This window comes from Oncorhynchus gorbuscha, linkage group LG14 (assembly GCF_021184085.1).
Source record: "Oncorhynchus gorbuscha isolate QuinsamMale2020 ecotype Even-year linkage group LG14, OgorEven_v1.0, whole genome shotgun sequence".
Classification (NCBI taxonomy): Eukaryota; Metazoa; Chordata; class Actinopteri; order Salmoniformes; family Salmonidae; genus Oncorhynchus; species Oncorhynchus gorbuscha.
Window position 1 is genome coordinate 47,946,128 of NC_060186.1, and position 16,180 is coordinate 47,962,307.

A 16,180-nucleotide genomic window follows, 5' to 3' on the forward strand; every position below is an offset into this window, starting at 1 on the left:
CCTTCCAACCTCTTACCACTAGGCTACCCTGCCACCCATATCTAGGCTACAGAGTAAATACTAAAGGAACCGTCTGAAATCTGATAATGCAGTAATCATTTACATTTAAGTCATTTAGCAGACGCTCTTATATATAATCATGGTGTTTCTCTGTGTTTCTCTGCCCGCCCGTACCTGCACACACACGCATCTGCACACACACACACACACGCACACACGCACACGCACACGCACACACACAGTGCATGAATCAGTGGTACTCACCCTGGGTCATGTAAACCAGGCTGCCGGTGAGGAGAGCCACACAGTTGGTGGGCTGGTGGTTGTGCAGGTACTGGAAGCCCCAGCCGCGGATGTAGGACTTCTCATACATGTAGCGTGTAGCGTTGCCGATCACCTGCAGGAAGCGCTCCTGCTGCACCTTGCTCAGGTACTCATACAGGAAATCATACGCTGTGGCGAAGCCAACCAGAGAGTGGGCTAGAGGAACCTCATCCCAGGGAGCATCCTTTACCAACCTGCAAGACACAGAGAAAAGGATAGATAAGTATAGTCATATGTAAGAAATACATGTTCAAGACTTAACCCTGTGAGACACAGGGTTGTAAAATTGCAACGCTGCCTGTTCAGTGCTATTTTTAGGCATAAGTGACATTAGCGGCCGCTAGGGGCCCCTCTCCAATTTTTTTTTTTTTTTTTGGGGGGGGTGAGTCAGTCAGGATCTCAACCTACTGTTATATAGAGTAGTAGTAGAATACAAAATACAAAATTTGGTTGTGCATCAGCAGTTTTCTTCTTGTTACTCACTCAATTAGCCCATGTCAGCTAAAATTTAATATATTTCTAGGTTCGTTAGTCTAGCCAGCTATCTAAACCTTTTATGAAGCTGGTTGAGAGAATGCCAAGAGTGTGCAAAGCTGTCATCAAGGCAAAGGGTGGCATTGAAGAATCGAAAATATATTCACATTTCTTAACACTTTTGTGTTATTTCATAGTTTTGATGTCTTCACTATTATTCTACAATGTAGAAATAATAAAGAAAAACCCTTGAATGACTAGGTGTGTCCAAACTTTTGACTGGTACTGTATGTGTCGTTAATGTGTGGTTTATGAGGTCAGAATACTGCCATTTAGGACCATAAATTTCAACATAGAGAAGTAATTAATCCAGAAAGGACAACTACATATTGCTAAAAGTAAGTTATATAGTCTGCATACATAGAAAACCCACAAAATAGTTAATCCATTCAAATATATACACTACCGTTCAAAAGTTTGGGGTCACTTAGAAATGTCCTTGTTTTTGAAAGAATAGCAAATTTTTGTCCATTAAAATAACATTAAAATGATCAGAAATATCAGTGTAGACGTGGTTAATGTTGTAAATATTGTAGCTGGAAACGGCTGATTTTTTAATGGAATATCTACAGAGGAGTACAGAGGCCCATTATCAGCAACCATCACTCCTGTGTTCCAATGGCACAATGTGTTAGCTAATCCAAGTTTATAATTTTAAAAGGCTAATTGATCATTAGAAAACCATTTTGCAATTATGTTAGCACAGCAAAACACTGTTGTTCTGATTAAAGAAGCAATGAAACTGGCCTTCTTTAGACTAGTTGAGTATCTGGAGCATAAACATTTGTGGGTTTGATTACAGGGTGAAAATGGCCAGAAACAAAGCACTTTCTTCTGAAACTCATCAGTCTATTCTTCTTCTGAGAAATGAAGGCTTATCCATGTGAGAAATTGCCAAGAAACTGAAGATCTCGTACAACATTGTGTACTACTCCCTTCACAAAAAAGCGCAAGTGTAGCCGATGCGAAATGGCTAGCTAGTTATCGGTGGTGCGCGCTGGTAGCATTTCAATCGGTGACGTCACTCGCTCTGAGATCTTGAAGTAGTGGTTCCCCTTGCTCTGCAAGGGCAGCGGCTTTTGTGGAGCGATGGGTAACGATGCTTCGAGGGTGACTGTTGATGTGTGCAGAGCGTCTCTTGTTCGCGCCCAGGTCAGGGCGAGGGGATGGACGTAAAGTCTATACTGTTACACAAACTGGCCCTAACCAGAACAGAAAGAGGAGTGTGAGGCCCCGGTGCACAACTGAGCAAGAGAACAAGTATATTAGAGTGTCTAATTTGAGAAACAGATGCCTCACAAGTCCTCAACTTGGCAGCTTCATTAAATAGTACCCGCAACACCCGTCTCAACTTCAACATCGAAGAGGCGACTCTGGGATGCTGGCCTTGCAAAGAAAGGCAGAGTTGCAAAGAAAATGCCAAATCTCAGACTGGCCAATAAAAAGAAAATATTAAGTTGGGCAAAAGAACATAGACATTGGACAGAGGAACCTCTTCACTGTTGATGTTGAGACGTGATTTACTGGTACTATTTAATGAAGCTGCCAGTTGAGGACATGTGAGGCATCTGTTTTCAGCTAAAATAGTAATTTACAACATTAACAATGTCTACACTTTCTACACTGAGTACAGGTTAGTTGAGGTAATTTGTACATGTAGGTGGGGGTGAAGTGACTATGCATAGGTAACAAACAAACAGCGAGTAGCAGCAGTGTACAACAGGGGGGTGCCAATGTAAATTGTCCGGCGATTTTTATGAATTGTTCAGCAGTCTAATGGACTTGGGGGTAGAAGCTGTTGAGGAGCCTTTTGGTCCTAGACTTGGCGCTCCGGTACCGCTTGCCATGCAGTAGCAGAGAAAACAGTCTTTAACTTTGGGACTGGTGTCTCTGATAAATTTATGGGCTTTCCTCTGACACCACAAATTATATTGGTCCTGAATGGCAGGAAGCCTGGCACCAGTGATGTACTGGGCCGTTCGCACTACCCTCTGTAGTGCCTTACGGTCAGATGACGAGCAGTTTGCCATACCAGGCAGTGATGCAACCGGTCAGGATGCTCTCGATGATGCAGCTGTAGAACCTTTTGAGGATCTGGGGGCACATGCCATATCTTTTTAGTCTCCTGAGGGGGAAAAGGTTTTGTCATGCCCTCTTCACAACTGTCTTGGTATATTTTGACCATGCTAGTTCGTTGGTGATGTGGACACCAAGGAACTTGAAACTCTCAAACCGCTCCCCTACAGCCCCGTTGATGTTAATGGGGGCCTGTTCGGCCCGCCTTTTCCTGTAGTACACAATCAGCTTCCTTTGTCTTACTCACATTGAGGGAGAGGTTGTTGTCCTGAAACCACACTGCCAGTTCATTGACTTTCTCCCTATAGGCCGTCTCATCGTTGTCTGTGATAAGGTTTACCACTGTTGTGTCGTCAGCAAACTTAATGATTGTGTTGGAGTCGTGTTTGGCCAGGCAGTCGTGGGTGAACAGGGAATACAGGAGGGGACTAAGTACACACCCCTGAGGGGCTCCAGTGTTAAGGATCAGCGTGGCAGACATGTTGTTGACTACTCTTACCACCTGGGGGCGGCCCGTCAGGAAGTCCAGGATCCAGTTGCAGAGGAAGGTGTTTAGTCCAAGAGTCTCGAGCTTAGTGATGAGCTTCGTGGGCACTATGTTGTTGAATGCTGAGCTGTAGTTGATGAACAGCATTCTCAATTAGGTGTTCCTTTTGTCCAGGTGAGAAAGGGTGATGTAGAGTGCGATTGAGATTGCGTCATCTGTGGATCTGTTGGGGCGGTATGCGAGTTGGAGTGGGTCTAGGGATACTGTTGATGTGAGCCATGACCAGCCTTTCAAAGCACTTCATAGGTACCGATCTGAGTGCCACGGGTTCGTAATAATTTAGGCAGGTTACCTTCGCTTCCTTGGGCACAGGGACTATGGTGGTCTAATTGAAACATGTAAGTATTACAGACTAGGTCAGGGAGAGGTTGAAAATGTCAGTGAAGACACTTGACAGTTGGTCCGCGCATGCTTTGATTGAATTCCGTGCTTTTACACCTGCATTGTTTGCTGTTTGGGGTTTTAGGCTGGGTTTCTGTACAGCACTTTGAGATATCAGCAGATGTACGAAGGGCTATATAAATAAATTTGATTTGATTTGATTTGATTACACGTCCTGGTAATCCGTCTGGCCGGATTTGTGAATGTTGACCTGTTTAAAGATTTTGTTCACAACGGCTACCAAAAGCTTTATCACACGGTCATCCAGAACAGCTGGTGCTCTCATGCATGCTCCAGTGTTGCTTGGCAGCTCGCGTCTGGGTTTCCCTTTGTAGTTTGTAATAGTTTTCAAGCCCTGCCATAGTTTTTGCTTGTAAGCAGGAATAAGGAGGATAGAATTGTGGTCAGATTTGCCAAACGGAGGGGAGAGGGAGAGCTTTGTATGCATCTCTGTGTGTGGAGTAAAGGTGGTCTAGGATTTTATTTTCCCTGGTTGCACATGTGACATGCTGGTAAAAATGTGGTAAAACTGATTTAAGTGTGCCTGCATTAAAGTCTTTGCTTATGGCCTTATAGAATTGGTTGAGAGCGGTCTTAGTACCAGCTTCGCTTTATGGTGGTAAATAGACGGGTACGAATAATACGGATGAGAACCCTCTTGGTAGATGGTGTGGTCGACAACTTATCATAAGGTCCTCTACCTCAGGGGAGCAATACCTCGAGACTTCTTTAATATTAGACATTGCGCACCAGCTGTTATTGACAAAAAGACACACACCCCCACCCTTCCGTCTTACCAGAGGTAGTGTCTCTGTTCTGCCGGTGCATGGAAAATCTAGCCAGCTCTATATTGTCCGTTTCTTCATTCAGCCACATCTTGTGAAACATAAGACATTACAGTTTTTAATGTCCTGTTGGAAGGATAATCTTAATAGTAGGTCATCAATTTTAGTTTCTAAAGATTGCACATTAGCAAGGAGAATGGAAGGCATTGGGAGTTTACTCGCTCGACTCCGGCTTCTCAGAAGGATCCTGATCTGCGTCCCCTTTTCCGGTGTCTTTTTTTCACGCAAAAGGCATGAATATGGGCCTGTCCAGTGAAAGCAGGATATCCTTCTCATCGGACTCATTAAAGGAAAAAGTTTCTTCCAGTCCCCATGAATAATCGCTTTTCTGTTCAGAAATTATTTTCGGCCATAAGAGACGGTAGCAGCAACTTTATGTACAGAATAAGTTTAAAAAAGAAGTTACACAAAACACACACAAAAATAACAAAATTGCATAATTGGTTGGGAGAATGTAAAACGTCAGCCATGTTCTTCGGCACCATACTTATAGATCAAGTTGATCAATTTTGCTATTTCAGACAAAATATGACAATTTCAGATGTACACTACATGACCAAACATGATCATGGAGGCTATAACAGCCTCCACTCTTCCGGGAAGGCTTTTCACTAGATGTTGGAACATTGCTTCCGGGACATGCTTCCATTCAGCCACAAAAGCATTAGTGATGTCAGGCACTGATGTTGTGCGATTAGGCCTATCTCGAAGTCGGCGTTCCAATTCATCCCAAAGGTGTTTGATGGGGTTGAGATCAGGGCTCTGTGCAGGCCAGTCTTGTTCTTCCAAACCGATCTCAACAACATTTCTGTATGGACCTCACTTTGTGCACGGGGGCATTGTCATGTTGAAACAAGAAAGGTCCTTCCCCAAACTGTTGCTTCGAAGTTGGAAGCACAGAATCGTCTAGAATGTAATTGTAAGCTGTTGCGTTAAGATTTCCCTTCACTGGAACTAAGGGGCCTAGCCCGAAATATGAAAAACAGCCCAGACAATTATTTCTCCTCCGCTAAACTTTACAGTTGGGACTATGCATTCAGGCAGGTAGCGTTCTCCTAGCATCTGACAAACCCAGATTTGTCCGTTGGACTGCCAGATGGTGAAGCATGATTCACCACTCCAGAGAACGCACTTCCACTGTTCCAGTGTCCAATGGGGGCGAGCTTTACACCATTCCAGCTGACACTTTGCATTGCACATGGTGGACTTAGGCTTGTGTGAGGCTGCCCGGCCATGGAAACCCATTTCATGAAGCTCCCGACGAACAGTTCATGTGATGACGTTGCTTCCAGAGGTAGTTAGGAACTCGGTAGTGAATTCTGCAACCAAGGACAGACAATTTCTATGCGCAACATGCTTCAGCACTCAACCATCCCGCTCTGTGAGCTTGTGTGGCCTGCCACTTCGCGTTTGAGCCGTTGTTGCTCCTAGACATTTCTACTTCACAATAACAGCACTTGCAGTTGACCAAGGCAGCTCTAACAGGGCATACATTTGACGAACTGACTTGTTGGAAAGGTGGCATCCTATGACGGTGTCATGTTGAAAATCACTGAGCTCTTCAGTAAAGCCATTCTACTGTCAATGTTTGTCTATGGAGATTGCATGGCTACATGCTCAATTTTATACACCTGTCAGCAACTGGTGTGACTGAAATAGCCGAATCCACTCATTTGACGGGGTGTCCACTTACTTCTGTATATATAGTTTATATACATAAGACAATATTTTCCATCCCATCAATGCTTTTGATCAATTTTTATGTGATTTTTATAGAATTTCAAAATGTTCTTACAACAAAATGTTCCTACCATTGAAGCTCAATGGTGTTTCTTTGCAACGTTTCCATAAAATTGTTCTACAAACTTGAAATAAAACTAACAGATTATTTTCATAATCAGAGGCCGATTAGAAATATTTCTGAACAGTAAATACATGTTTTTCCTCGTTTGGATCTATGCTTGGGTCTCACAGGGTTAATACACAAGAAAACAGTAATATCACAAAGTAGTATCCTTACAAATAGTCTTGAATTGTTTGAAATTCCGTTTTCACACTAGCCCAAGCAAGGCTGCAAAAACAGAAAGGGTAGTATATATTCTGGAAAGTGAAATGTCATTAAAAGTGTAGAGTTAAACTAATCCTTCTCAGGCTATTTGCATAATTTGTCCAAGCTTGTAATCAGCTACTAAATAGCTTTTTGTTCTCTTTACAAAAGAACATACAAAACAGCATTTTCACACATGCCTTAAAGTCCTACTCCAACATATCCTGCCTTTTAAAGTGCTGTTTAAAGTGCACTATGTGCTATTTGTAAAGTAGCTGGCACCTCAGAATGCTGACTGACTTCTATTTCTAAGAGGTACTAATTGTTAAATTGGCAAAATAGTCCATGCCCATGCATTAATCTCATATACCACCTGCTAAGAGGTGTTCTTTAAAAGCTCTTTCTGTGTAATTATAGTCAAATTGACTTCAGATGTGGCAATAAAAAAGAAATCCAAAAAGCAACCTGTATTTTGAGCAGTTGCTATTAAAGTGCGTGCCATGTAATTACATTTTCAGCTCCCTCTTGACAATCGTTCCTCTCAGAACATCTAAAAGACATAGGTTGAAATCATCACATGGACCCATAAACTTTACTCAGTGCCAAATATCAAAACAGCTGCCTGCTTTTCTTTTAAATGCGACTCTAATATTCATGAATACCAAAGATATGCCACCACCCTCTGGCAGCATTTCTTCCATTTGATTTAGCTAATACATTATTTCCATCTGTCAACGACCGGAGGAAGTTCATTGGGAATAAATGTTCCTTCTACATGGGTTTAAATTAAATTGAATAAAAAGGGATTTCAACTTTATTCATCAAGAAAGGAGTTTCAATTATGTTTCATTACAGTCTTTGGTTCACCAACCAAGTTTAATGCACTGTATAAGTAGTTAGAATGAGTGAAGTGATTCTATGTCACCACTGTACTGTATATTACATTACGCCAAAATACACAAGACGTCTCTTCTGTGTGTTTACACATGAACTGCCTTAAAAACCGAACCAGGGAACCAGTGCGCCACAAGCTGGAGTTGGAATATGGAATATGGCTCTCCTCAACAAGTTGTTGGAGACATAATTGAAGGTCACAGATACCACAGTTGACTGATTCCTGGAGCCACTTTTAAGGATCCCTGAGAGATTCCAAAGCCCTAGTAAATGTGTGGTTGAGGAGAGAACTCACATTGTGTGTAGTTAAAATGTGAAAACGTCCTTGTGGGTTTTCATTTCTCAACATGTGGCACAGACTTCCATTTTGTGAGAAGTTTCACAAATTTGAACTAATGGTAAACTGTACATGTACCAATGTACACTGACCCTAAATAAAACATTTTTATCTGAAATAGGTTGGCTAGACACAGCAGCTGATGGCTAAATAGAGGATTAAAACAACGGAGCTGAGGTAATGCTTATTTCTGAAAAGGAATGAGAGAAAGGTGACACTTGAAAAGGGAAGCCCCCTGACCACGAGGCTGATAAGCAGAGACCAGACGTCCTGAGAACGCAGGCGACATGACTAAATTGGCAGCGACAGTGAAACGCCTTGCCCGATATATCAGAGACCCCTCCTTAACATTGAATTCCGTGGCTTGGGACGTGCAGAGAAAGCTTGCTATAATGCACTTTCCTAACGGGGAAAAAATGAAACCACTGAAGTTTCACAACCCTCACGGGCGGTCAGGGGTCTTCTGAAGTACAGTACTGTAAGGGTTGGCTAAATATACAGCAACAACATGCAGTCTCATTGCTGGCCTCTTCTTCGCTTATTATTCTTATGCAACAGAAAGCGAAGAAGTCTGCAAGATAGTACAGCCTAGTACTGTACAATGAAAATGAAATATAACATCATCCAGACTACCTAAGCTATTCCCCTCTGAGTCTATAGACTGGAAGAGTCATTCGCCCATCCCTTAGGTTGGGGCTGAACAATGTGAAATGCAGATGAGATTTCCCATGTAACCCCTCTGAGAACCCAGGTAAAATGTTTTTCTTAGTCTCTCACCACCACCTGAACCCTAGTCCACCCATCCCACTGCACCAGGCCATTCAGCTCAACATCTGAACATTTCATTTCCTTTGAATGGGAGCATGTTAAGCAATAAATTCATACAGCTGCTAAACACATTTCCTGGACCACAGGGCATCTCTTCCACAGGTCTGAACAGAGATACTATGGAGGGGGATTGAGTCAGTTAAAGGTCCTCTGGAGAGGAGGAGGATTTGGCATTTAACCCCAGTGGTCACATGGTGATAGGAAGGAGAAATACAGATAGCAGGCAGCATCTGTACCTTCTCCAAAAAGACCAGTATTGTTCACGTAATGAGAAAAACGTGTGGGAGTTTTTCTTCCCGCTAAGGGTAGGCTAAGCGATTTTCTGCAATTGAGAAGCGCGCAATTCACTTATGGGTTGAATTTGAGTAACTACACAGTAACTGTTTCCACAGGGGCATATCTGATTGTATCTCTTATTTCGTGTCCCTATAGGTTAGGGATGCTATTCACAGACAATTGATTGCAACTGAAAATTCACACAAAAATAAGGGAAAAACAAAGATAGAAAATATACCAACTAGGCTGAGCTGCCATCCTCTCCATGTAATCCTTGGCCAGGTCGAGGGCCCCGGCCCTGTGTGGGTAGAGCAGACAGAACATAGACAGCACTCCCAGGTTGTTTCCATACACCTCGTTCCAGCGGGCGCTGAACTCGGCCGGGCTCCAGGGGGGCAGGTAATCCTCAGGGTGCTCCAGCATGGCCTCCCCCGCCTCGCGGATCCTCGCGGCCATCTCCCGGTGTGTCCCAGCCGCCGCCGACTGCAGCTCCTCCACCTCGCCCTGGCCGAAGTACAGCATGGGGTGTCCATCGTAGTTCCCTCCCATGAAGGGTATCCCTCCACTGGCGTCTATCGTCTCCTCCGCCACCCCCACCACCGGGGCCACCAGGGGCCACAGTAGACTTATGAAGAACACTGTGGGGGCCCCTCGGGTGTAGGTCCTCATCCTCACATCAGAGAGGGCGCAGTGGCATTTCCAACAGAGCTCAGCTGAGGAGGGAAGGAGAGGGAGAAGAAAAGACTTTAAGAAAGCCAGACAGCCATATTCTCTCTCTCTCAACTCTCCCCAGCTTTTTCATATGAGGGCTACATTCCTTGAATAATTGGATACAGCTGTATTGCTGATCATTCTGGCTCCCCCCTACTGTTCTGACAAGTTTTGAAACGCTTCAAGTAGACTGTAGACTGTGACAACTGAAAGGGAAGCTCAGATCTCTGTTGTAAAAATGCAACTTATCTATATGAATAATCAAAATAGACCCCCCCCCCCTTCCTCCTCCCCCATGTGTATCTTGAGAAGATGTAGCTGTAATGTGTATAGTGTGCTATGATACCTCAGATTGATAGTGTATCCAGCTATTGGCGAGAGGTGTGTTCATCAGGGTAGATAATCCTTACATTTGTTTGGCGGTGTCTCAGGTGAATCTAGCCATGTAGTCAGAACATTGTCAGAAAGATCTCTGTGGTATTCTATTCATCAGTTATAGTGGTTTGGCTTAACCAATGACTAACATCACCTGGTACATCTAACACTATGGTGGAGCAAGTCATCTCTTCTCAAGAACGTGGACATCCATTTCAGTGCCTTACTCCTGGCACTTGCCTAGGCCAAAATCAAACGGTGGTGAATTTGGTAGTCTAGAGAGTCTAGACTCTGGTCAGTCCTATTCGCGTGAGTTTTATCGGTAGTGTATTGTAATACACAATTTAGTATTGCCTACTAAAAATGACACCAATGGGGACGAGGGAGCTAAATGTCCATTATTGTGCAGATGTTGCTTCACTTGACCAACTAGCTAGATATGACACCTGACCTCATAAACGGGCACATTCCAGTTTAAAGAGGCATCTGTAGTTTGAACAATAACAAAGGGGTCAACTTTGTAACAGCTGAGGGATGAGGCTGGAGAATTACAACCATCCTCAAACTCATGGACAGAGATATAGATACAAGGACTGACCATCCATGACATACAAACTATTTGTTTGAACCATTTTGAGGCTAACAGTATTTGTTTACGTTTACATTGTTCACAATGCATAAAACAACTTCATATGTGGGGTTCTGATGGGGTATGCCAGTTGTACTGAGCTCATGGGGGATCTATAAATTCTATCTTTCAAGAATCAATGGGTATATTTAATTAAAATGTCTACAAATGGATGTAACAACTGCAGATTGCCCATCAGATAGTCTACCATTACTGCCATAAAGCCCATGAACCCTAGATGTGGAAGTGAAACCTATTTCTGCTATGTGTTTAGGGAGCACTGATTGGTTTAGGGGAATAAAGGAAACCAGTTGAGGGGGACAGCTGTCCCTCTCCTGGGCTGGATTAACCTTTGACTGCTTTGTTTTCTTTCAATTTACACAAACATTACAAACGGATGGCACAAAATGGGCAAATCATTCTCAAATAGACGTTTAGTTTTTAAAAGACCTGTGCCCTTGAAACTTGATAAGACTATTTCAAATGACCACGTTGAGAAACAAATGACTATAGAATGTGTATTATGAAAACTATTCTATACTACTACATCACTCGAAAGTAGGCCTAATACAAACCCTAAACTCAAGGGTTTACAGTGGCAACCACCAATTTACAGTAAAGTAGCTCCACATATTATATCTCCTACCTGGCTGCTCACACATCTCCTTACCTTGGATAGTCTACATTCAGGTCGCTAGCGTTCTAACAAATGTTTTAGTCATATAAAAAGACACCTTTGCCTTAAGTGTCCGTTTTTTTTTCATATCAGTAGGCTAGTTTTCCTCGGGTCATGGGAAATAAAATGGTCATATTTTAATACGTTTACACAACTCTTACAATATCCTACACTTGTACATATCGTATCGAATGTCCTTGTATGTGACTTTTGTCATCCGTTTCCCGAATGTCACAAGGACAAAAAAAATATTTAGTTCATTATTCCGTGTAAATATGTACATCTACTTACATAAATAGTACTTTTCTTAAATGTAATTAGTGAATTATTATTACAACATCGAAAAACGTTTAATAACACACGGCATTAACGTATAAATATGCGCAGATAGCACACTGGATCGGAAGTCTTAAAAAGAAAAAATCGATCGGTGGTTTGTTGTAAAGAAAGAACAATACACTGATCAAGATTAGCCTACCTGTCAAAACCCGTTGTTGTACAATTGTAGTCCAGATGTGACACTCCCCCTCCAAGTCATTTCTGTGTTATAAATGTAATCCCCGTGACATGCATCGATACGTTGATTCTTCAAGTAGTGGAACAAAGTATACCCTCTTTGCGCAAGGTTTTGGAGAGAAGAACGTCAGCAATTCTGCCGAACGAGGAGGGGCAGTAGAGGAAAGTGACTAAAGAAGTAGGGGAGAGACAGATATTGACTGATTTGTAGACACAAAAATCCAGGTAGAGAGAACATATGTGTAGAATTAAAAGTAGCCAAACAGTCTATAAAACACATTTTGAAACAGTCGAATCCCATTTTGTAATGATCTGACGTCGACACATTTTCAGATGTTTTATTTGAACTTTCCAGAAAAGTCAAATCATCAGAAAAATGCAGTGTCTAACAAAATTGTATAACTTTATTTATTTCACAGACAGTACATCGAACACTATCCCTGCATCTTCTCCAGAACACTAAAATACCACTAATGAATTGAACATAAGGCAAATGAGCAAATAAAAGTTTCTAAATCAGATGGGGGAAAAAAGTAAATGGAATACAATCACCAAAACTGCACTGCATTTAACACCAACACACACATTTAAAACGGAAATAATCCAAAGACCAATTAAGGTCTGCTGTCCTCTCTAAAGTACTTCCTGTAAAAATACTTCTACAAGCAAGCAAATTAAGACTTGTTCCTTATTATTATAATACAACTAGTCTATATGCAGCTAACCAACACATGTAACCATTCAGAAGTCAATTAAAGCATATCTTCAAATTGGTACTGCATATGAAGCATAAGTATAACACATTTTTACACAGTAGTCACTCCAACAGCACTATAGTTTACTGTTGCACCAAAAGAATAACAGAGTACACAGAGCATAATCTTTAAGCATCCAATATTACCGTTTTATTATTTTCTATTCTTTCAACAGAAAAAGGTAACACTAAGGACTGATTGTGCCATTTCTTCAAGAACAATCCTCTTAAACACCTTCCACAAAATCAATACCGTTACGTTGCATAAATGATTGGCGACAGGCGCAGGAATACATAATAGGGGGTTTTAATACCCCAGATTAAACAACATGCCATGAAAGGCACGGGGACGATGCCCAGAACAAATACAAAACACACTGGGATGCAACCCAAACAAAAGAACGAGGTAAGACCCGTAAGAACAATGCACGGGCTACGAGACCCGTAATAATAATTGTACAAAACACGCAGCACGAAAGCCGAAACAACACAGGTACTCACAGGACCAACGGGCATGGTGACAATGGTGAACAGAGTATATACAATTACTAATAAGGGGAAATGGGAACCACGAGTGCGTAATTAGACAGTTCAGTGAAGCCTAGAAGGCCGGTGATGTAGAACTCCGGAACTGGTGCACGGAATGAGCAGCAGTACCGGGGGGAATCTGTGACAAACACAGGGGAAATGCTTTATCTTAAATGACATCTTAAGTTACTGTCACTGAAATGCATACAGTGAAACAGAAAACCAAAATGGCTGTTTATTATGTATTATACACACGCACACACATCATACCAAGGATACTGGACATAATGAATTATTAGGAATCTCTCTGGAGACAACAGACAACACCGCTGTGACTGCAACGTTGCACTCCAGCTCCGATCATGTTTTTTGAGGTAAGGAAACACACCCAAAAACTAAATGTAGGACAGTATTTACAGGGCGTAAAGTTTTGTTTTAGTACTCTGAAGAGTTATTAACTTACATTGAATGATGTACTTGTAGGGGGTTTAACTGGAACATCAATTACCTATCTAGCTACATTACAAAAGTGGTCTTCACATGAAACAATATGAATAATATGCTTTAAAATCAGCACTGCTTGCTGACACGCACACACACATACAATTGGAAGTCACATTTTTTCCACACACAATAATCCACGTACAGAACAACGTTCAAATGTAGCCAGGTTACTTGCAGAGAGAGATACTGTGCTTTCACATTCCCATGGTTTCTACCAATGTGAGCGCGATTTCCTGTGCCAGAGGGATCGATGGCGTGGTTCAGGTGTGGAACTACAGGCGAGATGGAGGCACATTCCTCCCCTTTAGGCTGAGGAGGGCGGGGGCGAATCTGGGGAGGAGGGACTCTTTATGACGACTGACTCTGGAACTTTCTCAGCAGGGAATCTGGGGGTCTGGGGTAGTAGCCGGTGGTGCAGGGTTTGTTGGGACAGAACCTGGGGAACTTGTAGTTCAGAGGCAGATCTATGGAGGAGGACGAGAGATTAAACTAGTGAGAATTATGTCATACCAACCAGTTTTGCCTGCTTAGCTAGGACATGTAACCCTCAAAGTTTCCATTCTGCACACATCATCAACAATAGCTAGGAGTGGTCCATGACTAAAAAAATTTCTCTCTCTGATTTCTGGAAATTGCGCAAAGCTCTGCCAAAGCAAACCGTCACGAAAAGGAACAAACTGTTTTAGTAAGTACTTCGGCAAACACTTTATTTGGATAGTCCATCTGTAGATGCTCAGTAACATTAAACTATCTATCTACTAACCCTAACCTTAACCCGTATCCTATCCCTAAACATAACCCCTTAACCTAACCATTATTCTAAACCTAACCTTAACAATAACTGTAACCTTAGTAAGCAGTTGCTTATCAACAGTCTATTCTACAGATGGTCATACTATCTGGACTATCCAAATAAAGTGTGACCAGCACTTCTTAGCAAGAATAAGGAACAGGTAGTAGAGGATATCTGGGGTAAAATGACTCTTTAAACTAGCAGAGCACGCCTCTCTCAAGACAAGAGGCACTGCGGTCTAAGGCACTGCATCTCAGTGCTAGAGGCGTCACTACAGACACCCTGGTTTGAATCCAGGCTGTATCACAACCGGCATGATTAGGAGTCCCATAGGGCGGCGCGCAATTGGCCCAGGGTCGTCCCGGGTTCGGCTGGTGTAGGCCATCAATGTAAAAAAGAATATGTTCTTAACTGACTTGCCTAGTTAAATAAAGGTTAAATAAATAAATACAGCAATTTGGTAGGTCATTACGCAACACAGTGTCAGTGGGCCCCCGTAGCCCTCTCCTCCCTGTACCTGCAATAGACTCCACACTGGGGATGGCCATGGTGCTGTATTTGTGGATGCTATGGCAGCACCAGGTGAGTTTCTGGCTCTCCTCGTCCCCTTCACCACTCTTGTGTGAGTCCACAAAGTAGGATCCCCACTGTTCTGATGGAGCAGAGGGCGCCTTCATGCCCTGGTCCTGAAAGCACATCACATGGGTTAAAGAGGGAGTGATTCACTGACCAGAAAGAGGTACGGGGCAGCAGATAGCCTAGCGTTTAAGAGCGTTGGGCCAGTAACAGAAAGGTTGTTGGTTCGAATGCCAGACCCGATTAGGTGAAAAATCTGCCATTGTGCCCTTGAGCAAGGCACTTAACCCTAATTGCTCCTGTAAGTTGCTCTGGATAAGAGCATCTGCTAAATGACAAAAACTGTAAATGTAAGTCCTCCTACTAGGGAGGAAATGTGTGGGTAATAATGGATCCACTTTTCAACATAAGAAGCAGTGTGGAGTTGGTCACTTTGCCAAGAGAAAACCTATACCTTTCTTACTCATACTTATCAGTGCCATTTGTCTAACATGTTAATAACAGGATGTGGTTAACAAGCTTGAACAGATAACAAATCAAAACAGAGGTGGCAGAAGAAATGTATAAATCTAAATTAGTCAACTCGTCCAGATACTTCCTTAAAATGGGATTCAGTTCATCTGGGAGAAAGGTCAATGCTTCAAATGAAAATTGTTGCTACTTTTTCCCTCTCTTGGTGGAAAGTGTGATGAAGACGTTATTCTGAATGGTGAAGCTTTTTGACTCCCAATCACTTAGAGGCGGAGTTGCTCGCTGAGAAAAACGCTTTATGTTAAAAGTCATCAATAAGATTCGATGAATCCAGGGCGTGGAAATATTCTGTCTCAAACTACTGTGCTAACTACTTCTCATTCTTCCCTAGTTTTGAAGCTTTTCTACATGACACAGAACCTCATAATTCATCATTAATAACTGGCAAAGTGATGCACAACAGTACATTGCCTATTCACGTGGAAAATTCCCACCAGATATTGAGAGCCAAAATGTAACCAAAAGGAATCTGGGGGAAACTGATGAGAAACATGTTGTT

The 16,180-nt window shown here is 42.5% G+C and overlaps 2 protein-coding genes across 4 annotated transcripts in view; both read right to left on the reverse strand.

Moving 5' to 3' along the window:
* LOC123995000 (dermatan-sulfate epimerase-like) overlaps positions 1–12,113 on the reverse strand; it is a 28,099-nt gene extending 15,986 nt beyond the window's left edge. Inside the window, exons 1-3 of one of the 2 annotated variants that reach the window (XM_046298192.1) lie at positions 11,958–12,113; positions 9,328–9,802; positions 265–518 (exon numbers count right to left, since the gene is read on the reverse strand). In XM_046298192.1, the coding sequence (XP_046154148.1) occupies positions 265–518; positions 9,328–9,758 (685 nt within the window). In that variant the 5' untranslated portion in view covers positions 9,759–9,802; positions 11,958–12,113. Of the gene's footprint in view, positions 1–264; positions 519–9,327; positions 9,803–11,957 lie in introns of those variants that run through there. The other variant, XM_046298193.1, reaches the window with a different exon arrangement.
* A 268-nt stretch (positions 12,114–12,381) lies between these two features.
* The window catches only part of LOC123995002 (5'-nucleotidase domain-containing protein 1-like), a 55,118-nt gene continuing 51,319 nt past the window's right edge, over positions 12,382–16,180 (reverse strand). For both annotated transcript variants that reach the window (XM_046298195.1, XM_046298196.1), the window contains 2 exons: positions 15,092–15,260; positions 12,382–14,245 (listed from right to left, as the gene is read on the reverse strand). In XM_046298195.1, the coding sequence (XP_046154151.1) occupies positions 14,130–14,245; positions 15,092–15,260 (285 nt within the window). In that variant the 3' untranslated portion in view covers positions 12,382–14,129. The remainder of the gene's footprint in view (positions 14,246–15,091; positions 15,261–16,180) is intronic.